Consider the following 20,507-nt stretch of genomic DNA (forward strand, 5'->3'; position numbering starts at 1 on the left):
AGCCTAAAACCCCTCCTTGGCAGCTGTACAGAATCGCCTTTTCTGTAAGGGGTTAAGTAGGGCAAATAACCTAGCTGACCAGAAGGACCAATGAGGAAAGAAGATACTTTCAAATCTGGGCAGGGGAAAGGTTTTGTTTGTGTTCTCTCTTTGTTGTTCCCTCTCCGGGCGGAGGGAGAAGCCAGGCAGGTACAACATCTCCTGAAAATATACCTGGAATAATCCATCTAAATCCACAGAAATTGTAAGTAAGGCAAGGAAATGTGTTAGGTTATCTTTTGTTTTAGCTTGTGAATTTTCCTATGCTACAGAGGTTGTTTTCGTCCTGTTTTTGTAACTGTGAAGCTGAGCCAGAGGGGAACCCTCTGTGCTTTAAATCTTTTTATTACCCTGTAAAGTTACTTTCCATCCTGATTTTGCAGGTGTGATTCTTTTACGTTTTCTTTATAAATAAAGTTCTTTTGAGAACCTGATTGATTTCCAGTGTCCCAGAAACAAAGGGTCTGGTCTGGGCTCACATAGCTAACCAATTCCTTGGTATGTTATTCTCAAGCCTGCCCAGGAAAGGGGTGAAGGGACTTGGGGGGATTATTGATTCCAAGTGACCCTTCCCTGGATGTTTGTGTAAATCACTGGGTGGTGGCAGCGATACCGTCCAAGGACAAGGGAAGGATTTGTGCCTTGGGGAAGTTTTAACCTAAGCTGGTAGAAATAAGCTTAGGGGGTCTTTCATGTGGACCCCCCCATCTGTACCCCAGAGTTCAGAGTGTGTGTGTGGGGACCCTGACAAAGGGAATCCTCCATCCAAGCCCTACCTGCTAACTGAGCTCGTGTGTGTCTGTTACAAAGGGAACATGCCATCCCATATCTGATAGCTGTGAGGTCATAGGGGTCTTGAACCCCAGTCCACCGAGGACCTGGGAACAATCACACTCCAGTCTTCCAGCAAGTAGCTTGCAGCGAGCGCTAGGACTGGGGGCCATGAACCCCGACAGGGGTACAAGCTCTGCCCCTGCGCTCTCTCAGCGAGATCGCTACGGCTCCTGATTCGGCTGCGGCTCTCTGAACCTGACCCCTGGTGTTCTTGGTAACAGACCCTTGATCCCGGCCATTTGGTTTCTCTCTGGAGTCTCACTCCTGGCATTCCAGCCTGGCCTGGTTCCTCTGGCCCATGGCCAGTGCTAACCCCTAGGCCGCCCACAGCAGCTGGGCTAGCGTGGGTCACTTATAAAGGGAATTGAGGGCTTCCCCATCCAGCCCATATCTGATAGTTGAGCTGGCATGTGGTTTTAGAAGGGGAATTGACTCTTACTTTCAGTACTCCAAGCGACAGAGAATCAATGCACTTCCCCCACATAGGAATTTTCCCCAGAGATTAATGCTCCTCCCTTTTAAGGTGTTAATCGAAATGAAAAGATTAAAAAGTGTGGAATAGAAAGCGCTCTGCCCACACAATGTATCTGATGTGTGTATTGGGTTTCTCTGGTACTGATGGAGATGGGGGGGGGCCCTCCATCGGGCTGGGCGCTGCAAAGACACATAGGGAGAGACAGTCCCTGGGTACCTGGGGAAAGAGAAGAGCCCAGGGGAGGAGGAGGTGTGGGGGCCAGAAGGGTGTGTGGGGATACACCCCTCAGAAATGTCCATCTGTGCAGAGATCCCCATCTGGCGCCAAGAAGCAGCCACCTCTGGGGCGAAGCAGCTGGAGAACAGCCACACAACAAGGCCTCACGGGAATGGGTCACCCAGCACTGAGCTGGAGCAAGGGACTCAAAGTGGGGATGAGTGAATCGCAATTTGGCCCGGACACCGGGGTTCAACCCCTGGCTCCTGGGAAAAGCGCCAGGGGATTTATGGCCATTTTATATCTTGAGAACAGGTTTTAAAAAAACCAAAGACTAAAAAGGAAAGACCGTGCAGAAAGAAAGAGGTATATTATACACAGATTTTGCAGACTCAACAGTGTAGATTCAGAAACAGATCTGGCGGAATTGGTAGACTCCCCCTACCCTGAAAGTATTTATAATGCCACAATGGTGTTCTGGGAGTGGGAGTGAGATCTAGTGGTTAGAGGGAGAGAGGCTGCTGGGAGTCAGGACTCTTGGGTTCTATCCCCAGCTCAGGGAAGAGAGGTTTCCCGCATGTTTGGAAGAGAAACTGAAAAAGAGACTTTTCCATCCCATTGAAATCCAGTGGAGGCAGAGAGGTTTTTTTATCTCTGTATTTGACACTGGTGCGACCGCTGCTGAACTAGTGTGTCCAGCGCTGGTGCCCACAATTCAAGAATTATGTTGATATATTGGAGAAGATTCAGAGAAGAGGCATGACAATGACGGAAGGATTAGAAAACCTGCCTTAGAGTGATGGACTCAGAGAGCTCCATCCATGTGGCTTAGGAAAGAGAAGGTTACAGGGTCTCCTGGTCACCGTCTATAAATACCTACACGGGGAACAAATATTTAGTAATGGGCTCTTCAGTCGAGCAGCTCCAATGGCTGCAAGTTGAATGCAGACGAAGGCAGCCTGGAAAGAAAGTATAAATTTTTCACAGTGAGAGTAATTAACCATTGGAACAATTCACCGAGGGTCGTGCTGGATTCTCCATCTCACTGACCATTTTTAAAGCAAGACTGGCAGTTGTTCTGAAAGCTCTGCCCTAGGAGTTATTTGGGGGCAGGTCTCTGGCCTGTGTTATACCAGGGGTCAGACTAGCTGATCGCAGTGCTGCCTCCTGACCGCAGAATCCATGAACCTCCCAGGATAACCGTACCCCCATTGCAACCTGAGCTCTGCCGGGGCACTGTCCTTGGCCAGCTGTTCTTGACGCATTCAGCTGCTAACAAAACAGGGAAATGAAAATCACTCTGGGCTTCCCCCCAGTAACCTGGGAGGTTGCACGTTTTTATTTGGTTTTATAGGATGGCTGCGCTGGGGCAATTCCAGGCACAGCAGAATGAGAACGGTCATGCCCTCCTCGCGTGTTGAATTTGGAAGCAGAGCCGTAACTAGGCATTGCAGCGCCCGGGGCAAGCCAGCATATTTACACTCCCTAGAGGCGACACATGGAGGGGACCAAATTTCTGCCTTCCATTGAGCACAGAGGTTTTCAAATTTTTGCCAGCAGGTCAGAGGCTGGTGGGAGCTGCCCGGCCCACTCGGGCCCCAGGGTCTCCATGCTGTGGGAGCTCTGGTGCTGGCTGGCTGCCTTGAGGAGCTCTTGCCTCTGCCCTGATGGAGGCCGGCACTGGCTGGCGATGCCCCCTGGAGCTGAGCCTGGCTGTCACGCGATGCTTCCTGAGGTGCTTCCTGCAGTGCTCATCCCCGCTTGGGCATCTGCCTCTCAGCAGCTCACCGCCCAGGGACCTGCAGCAGCAGAGCCTGGAGCATGTCAGGGGTGCAGCCTGGAGCTGTGCCACCCGCCCTGCCTGGGGAGCACCCGGAGTTTGCAGAGGTGGCCCGGCTCGGAGAGCAGGGCAGAGAGGGCTGCCGGGTAGCCAGCCGGTGCCCCGGCTCCCACATCACAGAGAAGCAATTGCCAGAGTAGGCTGGGTGGCTCCCACCAGCTTCTGATCCGCCAGCTCCTGGGACGTGGTGACGGTGTCTCTAAAAGCCTGCTCTGGTGCGTCCACTCTCCACTCAGGGTTCAGTCAGTGCAATGGAGACAGCTGGGGTTGGCCAAGACAGGATGAGGTGAGGCTGGATCTTGGGTTGTCTCCACTGCCCACTGCCCTTATCATTTCTGGTGATGACTCTGGTGCAGAGTGAGGGTGGAGTGGGGATGTAGGAACCGGCCCCTACCTTCCATGGGGAGGGGAAAGAGAGACGGTCTGATGTGGGGAGGGAATTGGGCTAGTGAATACCGGGGCATGCAACCCTTTTGCCCTTCTTTGATCCCCCTGCCCATGTAGCCTGGATTTCTGCATTCAATCCTGAGCCACCTCCATTCAGGTCAGTGGGGATTGTTAACTCTGGAACCTACAGATGACAACTTGACTAGCAACAGTTCTAATATTTTTAATGTTGCTGAGGATAGCAGGGCTGTTTCAGGAGAGTGGGTGGAGCTACTGGCAGCCATTCCCCCAGATACACAGTGAAATATCTGTGTAGAACCCACACCTCCCCTGCCTCCACACAGAGTAATATCCTTCCCTTCTCTTCCTAGGTGCCCAGGGGAGTTGGAATCAGGCAGGTAAGACAACCACAGAGAAACACCAGCCTTATCTGCCCTGGGCATGTGGAATGAGAATGAGGTTGGGAGCCAGGACTCCTGGGTCCTATACCCAGTTGTGGGAAGGGAGTGAGATCTAGCAGGTTAGAGCACAGGAAGAAGGTGGTATTATTGGGGTTAGGGATAAGGGTTAAGGTTATCATTGGGTTAGGGTTAAGAGTATCATTGGGGTTATGACAAAGTTTGTCATGAGGATTAGAGTGAGGGTTGAAATAAGGATTTCTTTCTTTCTTTTGGCAGAACCAAGATAGGATGAGTTAAAGTTTTACCAATTTAATTGGCCAATGTGAATAATACTCTCTCCCAAACTAAGGGATGTATGTTTCTCTCCATTTCCATAGAAGCAGCACCCAGACCCATTGACCTAACGAGGGGCGGAGGCAAACCTCACACTGACAAGTCAAGGAGAAGACAGCCTGGTGTCTACACCCAGCAGGAGGGAGAAGCTCCGTCTGGATTTTACTTTTCAGAAGGATCCATTGCAAAGATTTACTGGGCTATAAAGACAGGGGGGCTGAACCTCAAGTAACTGAATCAACTGATTGCATATGGTATTCCTGCATTAGAAGCGTGTACGGCGCGAGGTCTTTTCTGAGAGCTAACGACATGCCGGTGATTAACATCTTTGTGAAATGTGTGTAGTAACACTATGGGGGAATTATGGACACTCCATGATATTATGTTTGAAAGTCTGCGGCCAGACAAAGGAAGGAGCAGTTCCTGCCCAGGCAAGAAGTGGGGTGGGGGAAAGAGAATTTACCTGTCTCTTAGGTAAATTAAGCTTGGTGGGATGAAAACAATGGAAGCCTCATTTACGCATAGCGGGACGGGAAGCCTGCGTTTTGCTAGATCAAGTTTTAGACTTTTACATGTTTGTTTTCACTTTTATGTCCTTGTAACTCTTCCTAAGTTTAGTCCTTTTCCATTCACATCACTTTCCCTCTCTCCTATTGTTATAAATGCCTTTTATTTTACCACCCACCAGCTCAGTGCTGTGTTTGCCGGGAAGGGTGTATCTACCCCTCAGTTAAGTTAATAAGCTGTGATGTGCTTTTGTGTCTTTAAAAGAACAAATGAACCTTACGATTTCTCTGAGCTGTCCAGGAGAAGGCTGGATGCTTCGGTTTGAGGGACATTTGGGAGTGGGGGGGTGTTGGGGTCACCCTGGCTGGTTGTAACCAAGGCTGGTGGAAAGCAGCGTGGGGCTGTGGGGTGTAGACAGGCTGCTAGGAAGAGTGCTGCTGAGCCAGGGCTGCTTAGCACATGGACATTCAGGGTGTGACCTGCCAGCTGGTAGGATGGATGTGAGCAGGCCAAGTTGGGAGGTAGAACCACATCAAAGGTTACAGGTCAGGCAGTGACACAACCCCTCACTGGTCTGGATTTGCACTCCCAAGTCATCTGTCCCCCACCTAGACTGGGTTCCTATCCCACACCAACCATTCCTTCCCCTTGATGTAGATAGACCATGTCACCTCTGTTAGCACTGCAATAAATCCCCCCTGAGTTTGTGGGCTGCAGTTTCCAGGACACCCTTGGGACGGGTGACAATCTGAGCTCAAATCCCTGCTCACCTGCTGTGACCGATATCGCGGCAGCCTGAGGGACTCTTGCTTCAACTTCAGACAGGTCTCTCTGGCCGTGGGAACCAGCATGGAAACGCTAAAGACCCTAACTTTGAGTTGGAGCAGATGATACGAGCCTAATAAATGGTCACCTCCCTCTGCCTCATTGCGAGTTCTATGCACATGGGGGCTTCTGGCTCACTTGCGGGGAGGGGGAAACATCTGGATTTGCTTCAGAGTGATTCATGCCAAAGTCCCAGTGCTGGTTATGCAGCTCCTAGGTCTTTGGGAATGTCTACACTGCACGCTAAGCCCGGGTGCCACCCGAGGTACTGGGGTACCACTGAGCCCGCCTGTTCCACCAGCCTAGGTTCCCTTACACCATCCTGCTGCACCAGGCCCTCAAGCCTCCTCCCGTGCACACACAGGTAGGGACACAGCCAGCTGCAGAAAGACACAGACACTGAGATCGGCTCTGCGTGGGAAGACTCAGCTAGGGAATTGTATTGTCTTTCTCTGCACAGAGAACTGTACAGCGTAAGCTCATGGAATTCACCCCCTCCCTCAATGTGGAGGAAGATATGCACAGATTCCCTCCCCCCCCCCCCGAGTTATGAATTCCAGAAACTGGCTTTAGAGAAAGCAAAAACAAGTGTATTAATTACAAAGGATAGAGTTTAAGTGATTATACGGGATAGCAAACAGATCAAAGCAGATTATTGAACAAATAGAACAAGCACATAAACTAAGCTTAATACAGTAAAGAAACTGGTTACAAATAGAAATGTCTCACCCTAAATGTTGTTTTAGGTATTTCTTTCACAGGCCAGACACCTTTTCCAGTCTGGGCTCGGCTGTTCTCTCCCACTTTTGTCTTTGTTTCTTAGATGTTTCCAGCAGTCACCGTGGGCAGGGATTCAGTGAAGAGTGAAGACTGATTACATCTCTCCCTTGTCTTAAATAGGTTGTACATATGGCAGGAACCCTTTGTTTGCCAGCGTGGTTCCCTTCCACCCCCAGTGGAAAAATACTGGTATTCTATCATGGAATCCAGTACCAGGTGACTTAATCACATGACCCTGCACTGTCAAAGCAGCCATGCGTCAAAGGTTGTTTCTAGCATCCCAGGAAGCATCTTCAAAGCTCCCCCTAATGACCCATCCAGGCTGATTGCATTCTGTCCGGTGGGCATTCCCCAGGTGTAAACCCACTTGTAATTGTTACATAGTCAATATTCCTAACTTCAGATACAGAAATGATACTTGCATACAAATAGGATAATCATATTCAGCGAATCATATCATTGGAAAGGTTATCTCACAAGACCTATCTTGCATAAAATACATCTTCAATATGCTATAATCATATTATAACAATATTTCTACGAAGAATATGGGGTGTAGCATCACAATTTTATTAAATTTTTTATCAATCGCCTAGAAGAAAACATGACTAATAAATGTTGCAGATGACACAAAAATTGGGGGAGTGGTAAATAAGGAAGAGGACATATCACTGATGTGTGTTTCAACGTGGCTAAATGAAAATGTGTCCACCTAGGAACAACGAGTGTTGGCCATTCTTACAGGATGGGGGACTCACTCCTGGGAAAAAGAGACTCTGAAAAAGATAACCGGGGAAACATGAGCTCCCAGCATGACGCTGTGGCCAAAACAGCTAATATGATGCTGGGATGTATAAACAGGGGAATCTCTAGTCAGAGCAGAGATTTGATTTTACCTCTGTATTTGGCACTGGTACGACCACGGCTGGAATCCCATGTCCATTGCTGGCGCCCACAATTCAAGAACAATGTTGATAAATTGGAGAGGGGTCAGAGAAGAGCCATGAGAATGATTAAAGAATTATAAAACCTGCCTGAGAGTGAGAGACGCAAGGAGCTCAGTCTATTTAGCTTAAGAAGGTGAAGGGGTGACTTCACCCCAGTCTATCGATACCTACACGGGAAACACATATTTAATAATGGGCTCGTCAGTCAGGCGGATCCAATTGCTGCAAGTTGAAGCTGAACAAATGCAGACTGGAAATAAAGTGTAAATTTTTAACAGTGAGAGTAATTAAGGTTTGGAACAATTTACCAAGGGTTGTGGTGGGTTCTCCCTCACTGACATTTTTAAAAGCAAGACTGGATGTGTTTCTAAAAGCTCTGCCCTAGGAGTTATTTGGGGGCAGGTCTCTGGCCTGTGTTATACCAGGGGTGAGACTGATCACAGTGGTGCCTGCTCACCTTAGATTCTATGAACCCCCCCATGCTAACCTTACCCCCATTACAACCTTAGCTCTGCCAGGGCTGTCCTTGGCCAGCTGTTGTCAGCACAGTCAGTTGAAAACAAAACAGGGAAGTTAAAAGCAAAATGGGCCTCCCCACTGTAACCTTGACCAATGCACTTTTTTGTTGGTTTTCCAGGATGCCTCTATTGGGGCAATTCCAGGCAGAGCAGAATGAGAATGATTGCACCCTGTCTGCATGCAGAATTTAGCCGCAGTTGTTTCCTTGTGTGGCTTATGAGGGGATGGGTCACACCTGTTCTCTCTAGATCTGGGGAGGGTGGAGGCAGGAGCCTTATCTATAAAAACCTGCCCTGGCCCATTCGTTCTCCAGCCGGGCTTTGGTCGGAGCGATGGAGCCAGCTGGGTTTGGCCAAGACAGGAGCAGGCAAGGCTGGCTCATGGGGCATCTCTGCTCCCTCCTGGCCATGGCACTGCTGGCGACGAGCCTGGTGCAGGGTGAGTGTGGGGTGGGGTGGAGTGGAGATGGGAGACGGGGACCTAGCTTTCTTTCTTTCTTTCTTTCTTTCTTTTTCTTTCTTTCTTTTTCTTTCTTTCTTTCCCACCTAGTGGCAGAATGAAGACAGGATGTGTTAAAGTTTTACCGAGATGGCTTGTGTTAATTTATTTAATTGGCCACTTTTATATTTAAATGACTTTGTTCTCAATCCCATGATATCTTTAACCTAACCTCCATGATAGCCTGAATCCCCAGTAATCCCAGCCCTGCCTGCTCTCTTTTCGCTCCCTAAGCGCTTGCAGCATAGACTTGCCCAAACTCACCCATCCACATGCTGGCAGGGACATTATATCTCTGTCCGACCAAAGGGCCTCATGGGGTCTCTGAGGCTCAGCTGATTGTCGAATTATTGTGAGATGTTTATGTGGGGAATGAGTTTAGAGCTAAGTGACATAGGATGTTGTGTTCCAAATCTGATGGGACGTCTGAAAACTGGACGCCCATGGAGACAGCCTCTGAGTACTGTCAGCATGAGGTGCAGGCTGGAGATTCACAAAGGCAAATGGACCTGCAGAATGTGGCGGGTGAGGTCTCAGGAATGGTAGATCCCAGCGTTATGGGCTAGACAAGGGCTGGAAGAACTAACCATTGAGTGAGTAACACCCTATCAGACAGGACAGCACCTTGCGAACAGGTACGGGCACTAGACTGTGTTTTTTTCTTCTACCTGTAACCTCATGTTTCCACATCCTGTTCCTTGCCTTTACTTTGTATCTCTCCCTCACCCTGTGTTAAAACAGCTTTGCTTTGGTTTTACTGTAGACTGGTCTGTGACATACCCAGGGCACAATCCAGACCAATGAGTAGCTGTGTCACCCTTGCCCTGTAACCTGGGGTGCCCATTGCTGCTGTAGCCTCCAGTCTGGACTGCTCACAAACAGCCTCCAACTTGCTGGTCACTCCCAGCTATGTCTGTGTGTGGGCTGCAGCCACCCAGGCACACCTGGACTCTTACCAGCCTTAAAGAGTCCCATAGAGTGACCCCAACATACCCCCAGCCCCAGATTTCCCCCAGAAATATATGTTCTGGGCTGCCCAGCCCTCTCCTGGAAAGTGCAAACATACTAAGTCTGTTATACCTTTAAGGGAATACTATGCTGTGACTGGGTGTATCAGGCCCTGCTGAAGGCCTCACAGTCCTACCCCCACCCCATCCCAGGGATGGGCAGTAGAGGTGAATCTATGGGTGGGGAGACAGCGGTTGGGGAGGGAAGACAGGATAGAGGTTATGTGCCAGGCAACCAGGAGCTAGGACTCCTGGGTTCTAGCCCTGGGTGTGCGAGGGGAGTGGGAGCTGGTGGGTTAGACCAGTGGGGCCTGGGAGCCAGGACTCCTGGGTTCTCTTCCCAACTCTGGGAGAGGAGTGGGGTCTAGTGGGTTACAGCAGCGGTGGCTGGGAGCCAGGACTCCTGGGTTCTATTCACTGTCCTCCCCACCTTTCTCCTCAGCTTGTGAGCAGCCAATGGGATTTCCCCGCATTGTGGGGGGTAATGATGCTGATTATGGGTCCTGGCCCTGGCAGGTCAGCATCCGTGAAGGCAGCAACCATATCTGCGGAGGGTCCCTCATTGCTGCGAGCTGGGTGGTATCAGCAGCTCATTGCTTCAATGGGTGAGTAACCCAGGCGGGAGTCATCTCCCTGCGGCTGTTCCCCAACTGCCACGTCCCAGAGGCGGCTGCTTCTCAGTGCCAGGTGAACCATCCCCTTGCAGCATCACTGTACAGCCATTACCAAGCTGTCCCACCCCAGAGATGGCTGCATCTATTGCCAGGCGAGCCATCCCTGTGTGGTGTTATGAGCTGCTGTTCCCCAATTGCCCTGCCCCAGAAGCAGCTGCATCTGAGCCTCAGGCTAGCCATCCTCATCAGTTGTGCAGCTGGTACCCAGCTGCCCCACCCCAGAGTTGGCTGCATCTGATTGCTGGGTGAACCACCTTTATATTCCTCTTGTATATTGCAGGGACAAGTTTGTCTATTATGTGAACCTAGGGGAGTATCAGCTCCTGAACCCCTCTGAAAGTCTGGTATCAATTCCTGTCAAGGAGATTTACCGCCACCCCAGCTACACGGATATCGGGTCCAGCGGTGACATCGCGCTGGTGGAGCTGGAAACCCCTGTGAACTTCAATGAAGTTATCCGCCCCATCTGCCTTCCGGCCTCCTCTGTGGAGTTCCCCGCGGGCATGGAGTGCTGGGTGACCGGCTGGGGTGACACTCAGTACGGAGGTGAGCAGGTGAATGGGGGGCTGTGGGGAAATGGTAGGACTTTGGGAGTTAATAGGGGAGGAGGTTCTAGGGGTCCCCCAGATGGTGACTGGAAAACAGCTTTGGGGAATATTACTACCATAATCTTAACCTTAACCCCTAACCTACCTCTAATTCCTAATACTCACCTGAACTCTAACCTTACTTTGAACTGTAACAATAACCATAAATCAAAATCGAGCACAATGACCCGGATATAACCTACCCCGAAGCAGAACCTTAACTTCCACCCCAACCTAAAACTTAACCCTACATTTCATTTAAATGCTCACCCTACAGCTGAAGCTGAAACTGTATGCTAACCCTAACCTTTAACCTGAACCCTGTCTCGATCTCTCAACCCTAACCCTAACCACTCAATCTTAACACTTAACCCTAAATCTAACCCTTAAACTCAACCCTAACCCTTAATTCTCACCCTACACAACCTTAACCCCCACCCGTAACCCTACCTCTATCCTTCTCCCTGCCAATAACCCTTATCCTTAATATTAAGATTAACAGTTATGATCACCCTACACTTAAAGATAACACCATACTCTAACTCCCACCCCACCCTGACCTTTATGGTCCCTGATCTAACCTTTAAATGTAATCCTAACCCTTAACCCTTAATTCTAATCCTAACACAACCTTATCTCCAACATAATCCTTAAACCTACCTATTAATCCTTAACTATTAACCATAAAACTTAACTCTTAACCTTAGCCCTCCAACATTATAGCATAGATACACCCTTAACCCTAACCCATAACCCTAGCCCTACTGTTAACAGCAATGCTAGCCCTAAATCAAAATCTAGCATTGTACCCCTGCTATAACATCAATCATAACCATAAACCTAACCTTGCTGTTAACGGCATTGCTAGTCAAAATCTAGCGCTATACCCGTTATAACCCTAACCCTATTTTTAACTTCAACACTAACTGTAAATCAAAATCTAGCATTATACCCCTGCTGCACTGTTAATCCTAACCATAAGCATAACCCTACTTTAAGTGCAATGCTAATCTAAATAAAAATCTAGCTCTCTATCCCTAACATACCCTTAACCCTAAACATATCCCTGACCCCTGCCCCAACCATAAAAGTTAACCCTAAATTTAATGTAAATGCTCACCCTACTGCTAAAGCTAAAACTATGCGGTAACCCTTAATCCTAAACTTTAACCTTAATCTTATCTCTAGTCTTTAAATTTAACCCTCACCCTAACTTTCGACACTGAATGTAACCCTTAAACTCAACCCTACGGCTGAATTCTCACCCTAACACAACCTTAACCTCGAACAAGTGTTAGGGTAATCCTAACACTTACTCTACCAATAACCCTCTTTTTTAAACTTCAAGTTAACAGTTACGCTCACCCTACAGCTAAAGATAACGCTATGCCCTAACCCTAACCCCAGTAACTTTATGGTCCCTGATCATATTTAGGCTTGGCAGAATTTGATTTTTTTTTTTATAATTTAGATGGATGATATCAATGTTTATTTTTAAACATTCCCCCCCCCCCCATTTTTATCAATTTAAATTTTCACAGTTGTGGGAAATTATAGGGGGAGAGTCAGACAGTAATTACTTAATTCCAGTAGATGATGAGATTCAAAAAGTGAAAGTTTTATGAATGGTGCATAATTACCTGCAGCACGTGCTCTGGTAACGCAGGCACCAGCTGTTATAGCAGAACTGTGAATACATATCCAACCCTGATAGTCTATGATTCTATGATTCTATGCTTTATGCAGCATTCATTACCACCTGCTTTATACACATTAAGGTGTGACTACCACAAGTTCTCATGCAGCACTTTTCTTACTTTGCCTATATGTAAACTTCAATGATTATCAGGGGAAATATTTTGTCTTCTGTTTGTGTGTGCCTGGTGAAATTGACATTTACCGATCAAAACTGAATCCTTCCAAACCTACCTAAATCGAATCTTTACATTTAAGCCTAACCCTTAATTCTAACACAACCTTAACACTAACACTTTAACCCCTCTCTATTAACCATGAAACTTAACTCACCTTAACTCTAACACAAACACTAAATCTTGCTGTACCTCCAGCAATAACCCTCATCCTTGACCTTCAAGTAAACAGTTATGCTCACCCTACACCTGCAGATAACCTATACACTACCCCCAACCCTAACCTTAACCCTAACCTTTAAAGTCCCTCATCTTGCATTGGGTGAGAGATTGTTTTAGTTTTGTACATCTTCCTGTGGCCGGATAACCTGTTAGTGTGTCTGTTCCGTGCATGGATCCATAGCAAGATAGCCAACCGCTAACCATCATTCCTCTTTGGGCTTTGGACTCTCCTTTCACCCATCCAGTTCCCACCCCTGCTTTACCCCTGTCATGCATCCAGTGTGACCCTGCGGTATCTTGGCAGAGCCTGCTGTGGTGCTGCTCGTATGATCGTTGTATGGATGGATTTGCAGCCATCTAGTGTGCTGCTGGCGTACGCCTCCTGTATTTCTCCCTCTTGGATCTTACCCCCATTGATTCTGCCTTTGGAGAAAGCCTGATTTTGCTTTGCAAACTGCTTTGCATGCATACCCTGGAGCTGTAGCGATCTAGTGCAGGGGTTTTCAATTTTTTTTCTGGTGACCCAGTTCAAGGAAATTGTTGATGTCCGCGACCCAACGGAGCTGGGAATGAGGGGTTGGGGTGTGGGAGTGGCTGAGGGCTGGGGCAGAGGTCAGGGCTGCCCAGAGGGGGGGAGCAAGTGGGGCAATTTGCCCCGGGCCCTGCAGGAGCCCCCATGAGAGTTTTTTGGGGCCCCCGGAGCGGGGTCCTTCACTTGCTCTGGGGGCCCCGGAAAACTCTCACGGGGCCTGGGTCCCTGGAGCTTCTTCCGCTTCAGGTCTTCGGTGGCAATTCGGCGGCAGGGGGTCCTTCCGCCCTGGGACCCACTGCCGAAGTGCTGGGTCTTCGGCAGCAATTCGGCGGTGGGGGGCCCCACTGCGGATCTTTGGAGCACTTCGGCGGTGGGTCCCAGAGCAGAAGGACCCCCCCGCCAAATTACCACCGAAGCGGGGCCCCCACCACCAAAGACCCCAGACCCCCTGAATCCTCTGGGCAGCCTTGGCAGAGGCTTGGAGTGCAGGGGTGAGGGCAGCGGGGTGGGGCCGGGAATGAGGGGTTCAGGGTGTGGGAGGAGGCTCCGGGCTGGGCCAGGGGGTTGCGGTGGGAGAGGGGATCAAGGCTCTGGGCTGGGGGTGCAGGCTCTGGGATGGACCTGGGGATGAAGGTTTTGGGATGCAGGAGGGGGCTATGGGTCTGGGGTGGCTCAGGGCTGGGGCAGGGGATTGGGGTGTGGGGTTGGGGCATGGGTTTACCTCAGGCGGCTCCCAGTCAGCAGCGCAGTGGGGATGCTAAGGCAGGCTTCCTGCCTGTCCTGGCATCATTTACAGCTCTGCACCCCGGAAGTGGCCAGCAGCAGGTCTGGCTCCTATGCCAAGGTGCACAAGCAGCTCTCACCTGCAGGCACCCGCCCCCCATCTACCATTGGCTGGTTCCTGGGCAATGAGAGTGCGGAGCCGGTGCTTGGGGTGGGGGCAGCACGTGGAGCCCTGTGGGCCCCCCCACCTGGGAGCCAGACCTGCTTCCGGCCGCTTTCGGGTGCAGCGCGGTGTCAGAACAGGTAGGGACAAGCCTGCCTTAGCTGGGTAGCACGGCCCATGGGACTTTTAACGGCCCGGTCGGCGGTGCTGACCAGAGCCGCCGTGACCCACGGCCTTCCATTCCATGACCCAGGACTGGGTCACGACCCGCAGTTTGAAAACCTCTGATCTGGCGAGTTGCTAGTGGAATTTCCACTGCCATCCTTCTTTGTCTTTGCACCCTCCAATTTCCACACCTAGTTTACAGTCCCTGATTTTGCACTGGGTGAGAGTCTGTGGCAGCTTTGCGCATCCTGCTGCGGCCTGGGATTTTGCTGGTGCCAGGGCTCCATGCACGGATCTCTAGTGATGGCAGCGTCCGGCGGTTTCATACCCAAAGCGGGAAGTGGGAGCAACTGAGGCAGTGGCTTTGATGCTTTAGTAATAACAAATCGGGGGCTCGTACCGAGTTCTGTCCATCCCGTAGCTCTCCAAGCACTTTAGGAAGGAGGTCAGGATCGTTATCCCCATTTTACAGCTGTGGAAACTGAGGCAGGGAGAGACCTTTCCCATTCCATGATGGCTCCGTGGGAAGGTGGGGAGTTGGGCTGACCCACAGCTTGTGTCCCACGGGAACCTGTGGACGTGCGAGGGTCAAGGGCTCCCCCTGCTGGTCAGCACGGAGCAGTGCTGGTGCCGGAGTCCCCATCAGTGCCTGGGGATGGGCTGTCCAGCAATGCTCCGTGGATTGATCGCTGCAGCTGTGGAACGGCTTGTCTCCATGGGGGTGACTCCGCCCTGTTCGTCTGTCTGTCCTCAGGGAGCCTGACAGCCCCCAAAACCCTGCAGGAGGTGCAGGTGCCCCTGATAGACAGAGACGCCTGCAACACCCTCTTCAGCACCGGCTCATACCCCGACGACCCTCCGGGGACCGATCCCATCAAGCAGGATATGATCTGCGCAGGGTACCCGCAAGGGGAGAAAGATGCGTGTCAGGTGAGACCCTGTATCCTATTCCCTGACTCCCTCCACCCGTACACCCGGCAATCCCAGATCAGAGCCAGTGCCCCCCAGAAGGGAACAGGCCCCGTGTCCCATTCCCTGTCCACCCTGAACCAGCCGGTTCCCCGCCCTGGGGCTGGATCAGAGCTGGCGCCCCCTATTGGGGAAAGGCCCCATGTCCCATTCCCCACCCTCCTGAGCCAGCCAGTCCCTGGCACTGGGGCGGGATCAGAGCCGGCGCCCCCAGGGGACATACCAGGAATTGACTCCATGGTTCTGCTGTCTGCAGGGTGACTCTGGGGGACCCTTGGTCTGCGAATGGGACAGCGCGTGGCTCTTGGCCGGGGTGGTGAGCTGGGGCGTGGCGTGCGCGCGCCCCAACCGCCCGGGGGTCTACATCCTGCTGCCCCCCTACGCCGACTGGATCCAGAGCTACGTCCCCACCGTACCCTTCACCGTGCGTAGCATGTCCGCCATGCAGCTCAACAGTGCCGGTGCTAGCCCGTTGGGGGCCCTAAGGAATATTTTGGGGGCCTCCCCCATCCACACTACACTAAACCAGGCAAAGCGGATAGGGGGCCCCCTCGGGCTGCTCGGGGCCATAAGTCATTGCCTAGTCTGCTTGTGCCTAGTGCCGGCTCTGCCTGCCATGCTTCTCCTAGCTGCAGCTGTCCCCATGATCCTGTGAGATTCACCCCCCCATGCCCCAGCGCATACCTCCAGCCCCCCACCAAAGCCCCCTCCAGACGGGGGTTCAGTTCATCACTGCCTCGGATGGGTGCACAGCCCGGATCCCAACTTGGCCTGCGCAAACGCTGCTAATGGTAACAAGGGTGCAAAGGGTTCTGATTTCCTCCAGCAGGGGGAGCAGGGACGCATGCGGGCACACACGCATGCACGCACACACGCATGCACGCACACACGCATGCATGCACGCACACGCACACACGCAAGCACACAAGCAGTCAAGCCCTATCCTCCCTCTCCCACTTGCTTCAATGCCAGATTGTGTCCTTATATCCTTCCATTCTCCGCCTCCACCTCTTTATCCCTCTCTTGGGCTCTATGCCAGGCACCTCACAGGCTCCTTCGAGGCCTCTTTACCCTCCTCTTCTGGGTGCCAAAATATCTCTCTACTTTCAGGAAGGGGCTGTTATTTCCTTTTCCTCCGCTTTCTTTAATTATCTTTCCCCGGCAGCTCCACTTCTCTGACCTGTTTTTCCCTTTCCACCTTCTCTGCCACAGTTTCCCCACCACACACCTGGACACCCTCCAAGACACTGGCACTACATTGGCTTGCGGGGGGACCCCATCCTCATTACCATGTGTGCTGCTGCATCAGCTGCTGCCCCATTGACCCATCAAACCTCTGGTGCAATAGGCGTGTGCCTAGGAGAATTAGGGGTGGGGGCGGCATGAACAGACCCTGGACAAGCCCATGGAGACAGGGGGACCAGGTGACTTAGCCCTGCAGTGCCCCCGTCTGGCTGTGCTGAGAATTGCAGACAGTGATCAACCCAATCCCCAAGATAATTTAAATCCCCCTCCATCCCTTAGGGCTCTGGGAGGATTTGAACCCATGACAGGGATTGTGCTAAGAGCACAGCCACAAGGGATCATTGTGGTTCTCCAATCTAGCCTCATGCACGGCACAACCCAGATGGCCCAACCCAGACCTCCCTCCAGCCCATATGTGATGACAGAGCTAGCACATGACTCTTAGAAAGGGTGTCATAAATACAGAGAGAAGGGTAGCCTAAAATCCCTCCTTGGCAGCTGTACAGAATCACCTTTTCTGTAAGGGGTTAAGTAGGTCACCTGACCAGAAGGACCAATGAGGAAAGAAGATACTTTCAAATCTGGGCGGCGGAAAGGTTTTGTTTGTGTTCTCTCTTTGTTGTTCCCTCTCCGGGCGGAGGGAGAAGCCAGGCAGGTACAACATCTCCTGAAAATATACCTGGAATAATCCATCTAAATCCACAGAAATTGTAAGTAAGGCAAGGAATTGCGTTAGGTTATCTTTTGTTTTAGCTTGTGAATTTTCCTATGCTACAGAGGTTGTTTTCGTCCTGTTTTTGTAACTGTGAAGCTGAGCCAGAGGGGAATCCTCTGTGCTTTAAATCTTTTTATTACCCTGTACAGTTACTTTCCATCCTGATTTTGCAGGTGTGATTCTTTTACTTTTTCTTTATAAATAAAGTTCTTCTTTTAAGAACCTGATTGATTTCCAGTGTCCCAGAAACAAAGGGTCTGGTCTGGGCTCACATAGCTAACCAATTCCTTGGTATGTTATTCTCAAGCCTGCCCAGGAAAGGGGTAATGGGGCTTGGGGGGATATTGATGCCAAGTGACCCTTCCCTGGATGTTTGTTTAAATCACTGGGTGGTGGCAGCAATACAATCCAAGGACAAGTTAAGGTTTGGTGCCTTGGGGAAGTTTTAACCTAAGCTGGTAGAAATAGACTTAGGGGGACTTTCATGTGGGCCCCCACATTTGTACCCCAGAGTGTGTGTGTGGGGACCCTGACAAAGGGAATCCTCCATCCAAGCCCTACCTGCTAGCTGAGCTCGTGTATGTCTGTTACAAAGGGAATATGCCACCCCATATCTGATAGCTGTGAGGCCATAGGGGTCTTGAACCCCAGTCCACCGAGGACCTGGGAACAATCACACTCCAGTCTTCCAGCAAGTAGCTTGCAGCGAGCGCTAGGACTGGGGGCCATGAACCCCGACAGGGGTACAAGCTCCGCCCCTGCACTCTCTCAGCGAGATCGCTACGGCTCCTGATTCGGCTGCGGCTCTCTGAACCTGACCCCTGGTGTCCTTGGTAACAGACCCTTGATCCCGGCCATTTGGTTTCTCTCTGGAGTCTCACTCCTGGCATTCCAGCCTGGCCTGGTTCCTCTGGCCCATGGCCAGTGCTAACCCCTAGGCTGCCCACAGCAGCTAGGCTAGCATGGGTCACTTATAAAGGGAATCGAGGGGTTCCCCATCCAGCCCGTATCTGATAGTTGAGCTGGCATGTGGTTTTAGAAGGGGAATTGACTCTTACTTTCAGTACTCCAAGCGACAGAGAATTAATGCACTTCCCCCACATAGGAATTTTCCCCAGAGATTAATGCTCCTCCCTTTTAAGGTGTTAATCGAAATGAAAAGATTAAAAAGTGTGGAATAGAAAGCACTCTGCCCACACAATGTATCTGATGTGTGTATTGGGTTTCTCTGGTACTGATGGAGATGGGGGGGGGCCCTCCATCGGGCTGGGTGCTGCAAAGACACATAGGGAGAGACAGTCCCTGGGTACCTGGGGAAAGAGAAGAGCCCAGGGGAGGAGGAGGTATGAGGGGCAGAAGGGTGTGTGGGGATACACCCCTCAGAAATGTCCATCTGTGCAGAGATCCCCATCTGGCGCCAAGAAGCAGCCACCTCTGGGGCGAAGCAGCTGGAGAACAGCCACACAACAAGGCCTCACGGGAATGGGTCACCCAGCTCTGAACTGGAGCAAGGGACTCAAAGTGGGGATGAGTGAATTGCAATTTGGCCCGGACACCGGGGTTCAACCCCTGGCTCCTGGGAAAAGCGCCAGGGGATTTATGGCCATTTTATATCTTGAGAACAGGTTTTAAAAAACCAAAGACTAAAAAGGAAAGACCGTGCAGAAAGAAAGAGGTATATTATACACAGATTTTGCAGACTCAACAGTGTTGATTCAGAAACAGATCTGGCGGAATTGGTAGACTCCCCCTACCCTGAAAGTATTTATAATGCCACAATGGTGTTCTGGGAGTGGGAGTGAGATCTAGTGGTTAGAGTGAGAGCGGCTGCTGGGAGTCAGGACTCCTGGGTTCTATCCCCAGCTCAGGGAAGAGAGGTTTCCCGCATGTTTGGAAGAGAAACTGAAAAAGAGACTTTTCCATCCCATTGAAATCCAGTGGAGGCAGAGAGGTTATTTTATCTCTGTATTTGACACTGGTGCGACCACTGCTGAACTAGTGTGTCCAGCGCTGGTGCCCACAATTCAAGAATTATGTTGATATATTGGAGAAGATTCAGAGAAGAGGCATGACAATGACGGAAGGATTAGAAAACCTGCCTTAGAGTGATGGACTCAGAGAGCTCCATCCATGTGGCTTAGGAAAGAGAAGGTTACAGGGTCTCCTGGTCACCGTCTATAAATACCTACACGGGGAACAAATATTTAGTAATGGGCTCTTCAGTCGAGCAGCTCCAATGGCTGCAAGTTGAACGCAGACGAAGGCAGCCTGGAAAGAAAGTATAAATTTTTCACAGTGAGAGTAATTAACCATTGGAACAATTCACCGAGGGTCGTGGTGGATTCTCCATCTCACTGACCATTTTAAAAGCAAGACTGGCAGTTGTTCTGAAAGCTCTGCCCTAGGAGTTATTTGGGGGCAGGTCTCTGGCCTGTGTTATACCAGGGGTCAGACTAGCTGATCGCAGTGCTGCCTCCTGACCGCAGAATCCATGAACCTCCCAGGATAACCGTACCCCCATTGCAACCTGAGCTCTGCCGGGGCACTGTCCTTGGCCAGCTGTTCTTGACGCATTCAGCTGCTAACAAAACAGGGAAATGAAAATCACTCTGGGCTTCCCCCCAGTAACCTGGGAGGTTGCACGTTTTTATTTGGTTTTATAGGATGGCTGCGCTGGGGCAATTCCAGCACAGCAGAATGAGAACGGTCACGCCCTCCTCGCGTGTTGAATTTGGAAGCAGAGCCGTAACTAGGCATTGCAGCGCCCGGGGCAAGCCAGCATATTTACACTCCCTAGAGGCGACACATGGAGGGGACCAAATTTCTGCCTTCCATTGAGCACAGAGGTTTTCAAATTTTTGCCAGCAGGTCAGAGGCTGGTGGGAGCTGCCCGGCCCACTCGGGCCCCAGGGTCTCCATGCTGTGGGAGCTCTGGTGCTGGCTGGCTGCCTTGAGGAGCTCTTGCCTCTGCCCTGATGGAGGCCGGCACTGGCTGGAGATGCCCCCTGGAGCTGACCCTGGCTGTCACATGAT

General features: G+C 50.9%; 1 protein-coding gene across 1 annotated transcript; it reads left to right on the plus strand.

The window, feature by feature from the left end:
• The first annotated feature begins 8,444 nt into the window (after positions 1 to 8,444).
• LOC123369144 (serine protease 27-like) lies at positions 8,445 to 16,169 on the plus strand. Its single transcript, XM_045014505.1, has 6 exons — positions 8,445 to 8,541; positions 10,051 to 10,213; positions 10,563 to 10,828; positions 15,300 to 15,475; positions 15,771 to 15,969; positions 16,144 to 16,169. Exons 1-6 carry the CDS (start codon positions 8,484 to 8,486, stop codon positions 16,167 to 16,169), a joined length of 888 nt encoding a protein of 295 aa, XP_044870440.1. The 5' UTR covers positions 8,445 to 8,483.
• Positions 16,170 to 20,507: the final 4,338 nt, after the last annotated feature.

The sequence above is a fragment of the Mauremys mutica genome, chromosome 4 (genome assembly GCF_020497125.1).
Source record: "Mauremys mutica isolate MM-2020 ecotype Southern chromosome 4, ASM2049712v1, whole genome shotgun sequence".
In the NCBI taxonomy this organism is placed as follows: Eukaryota; Metazoa; Chordata; order Testudines; family Geoemydidae; genus Mauremys; species Mauremys mutica.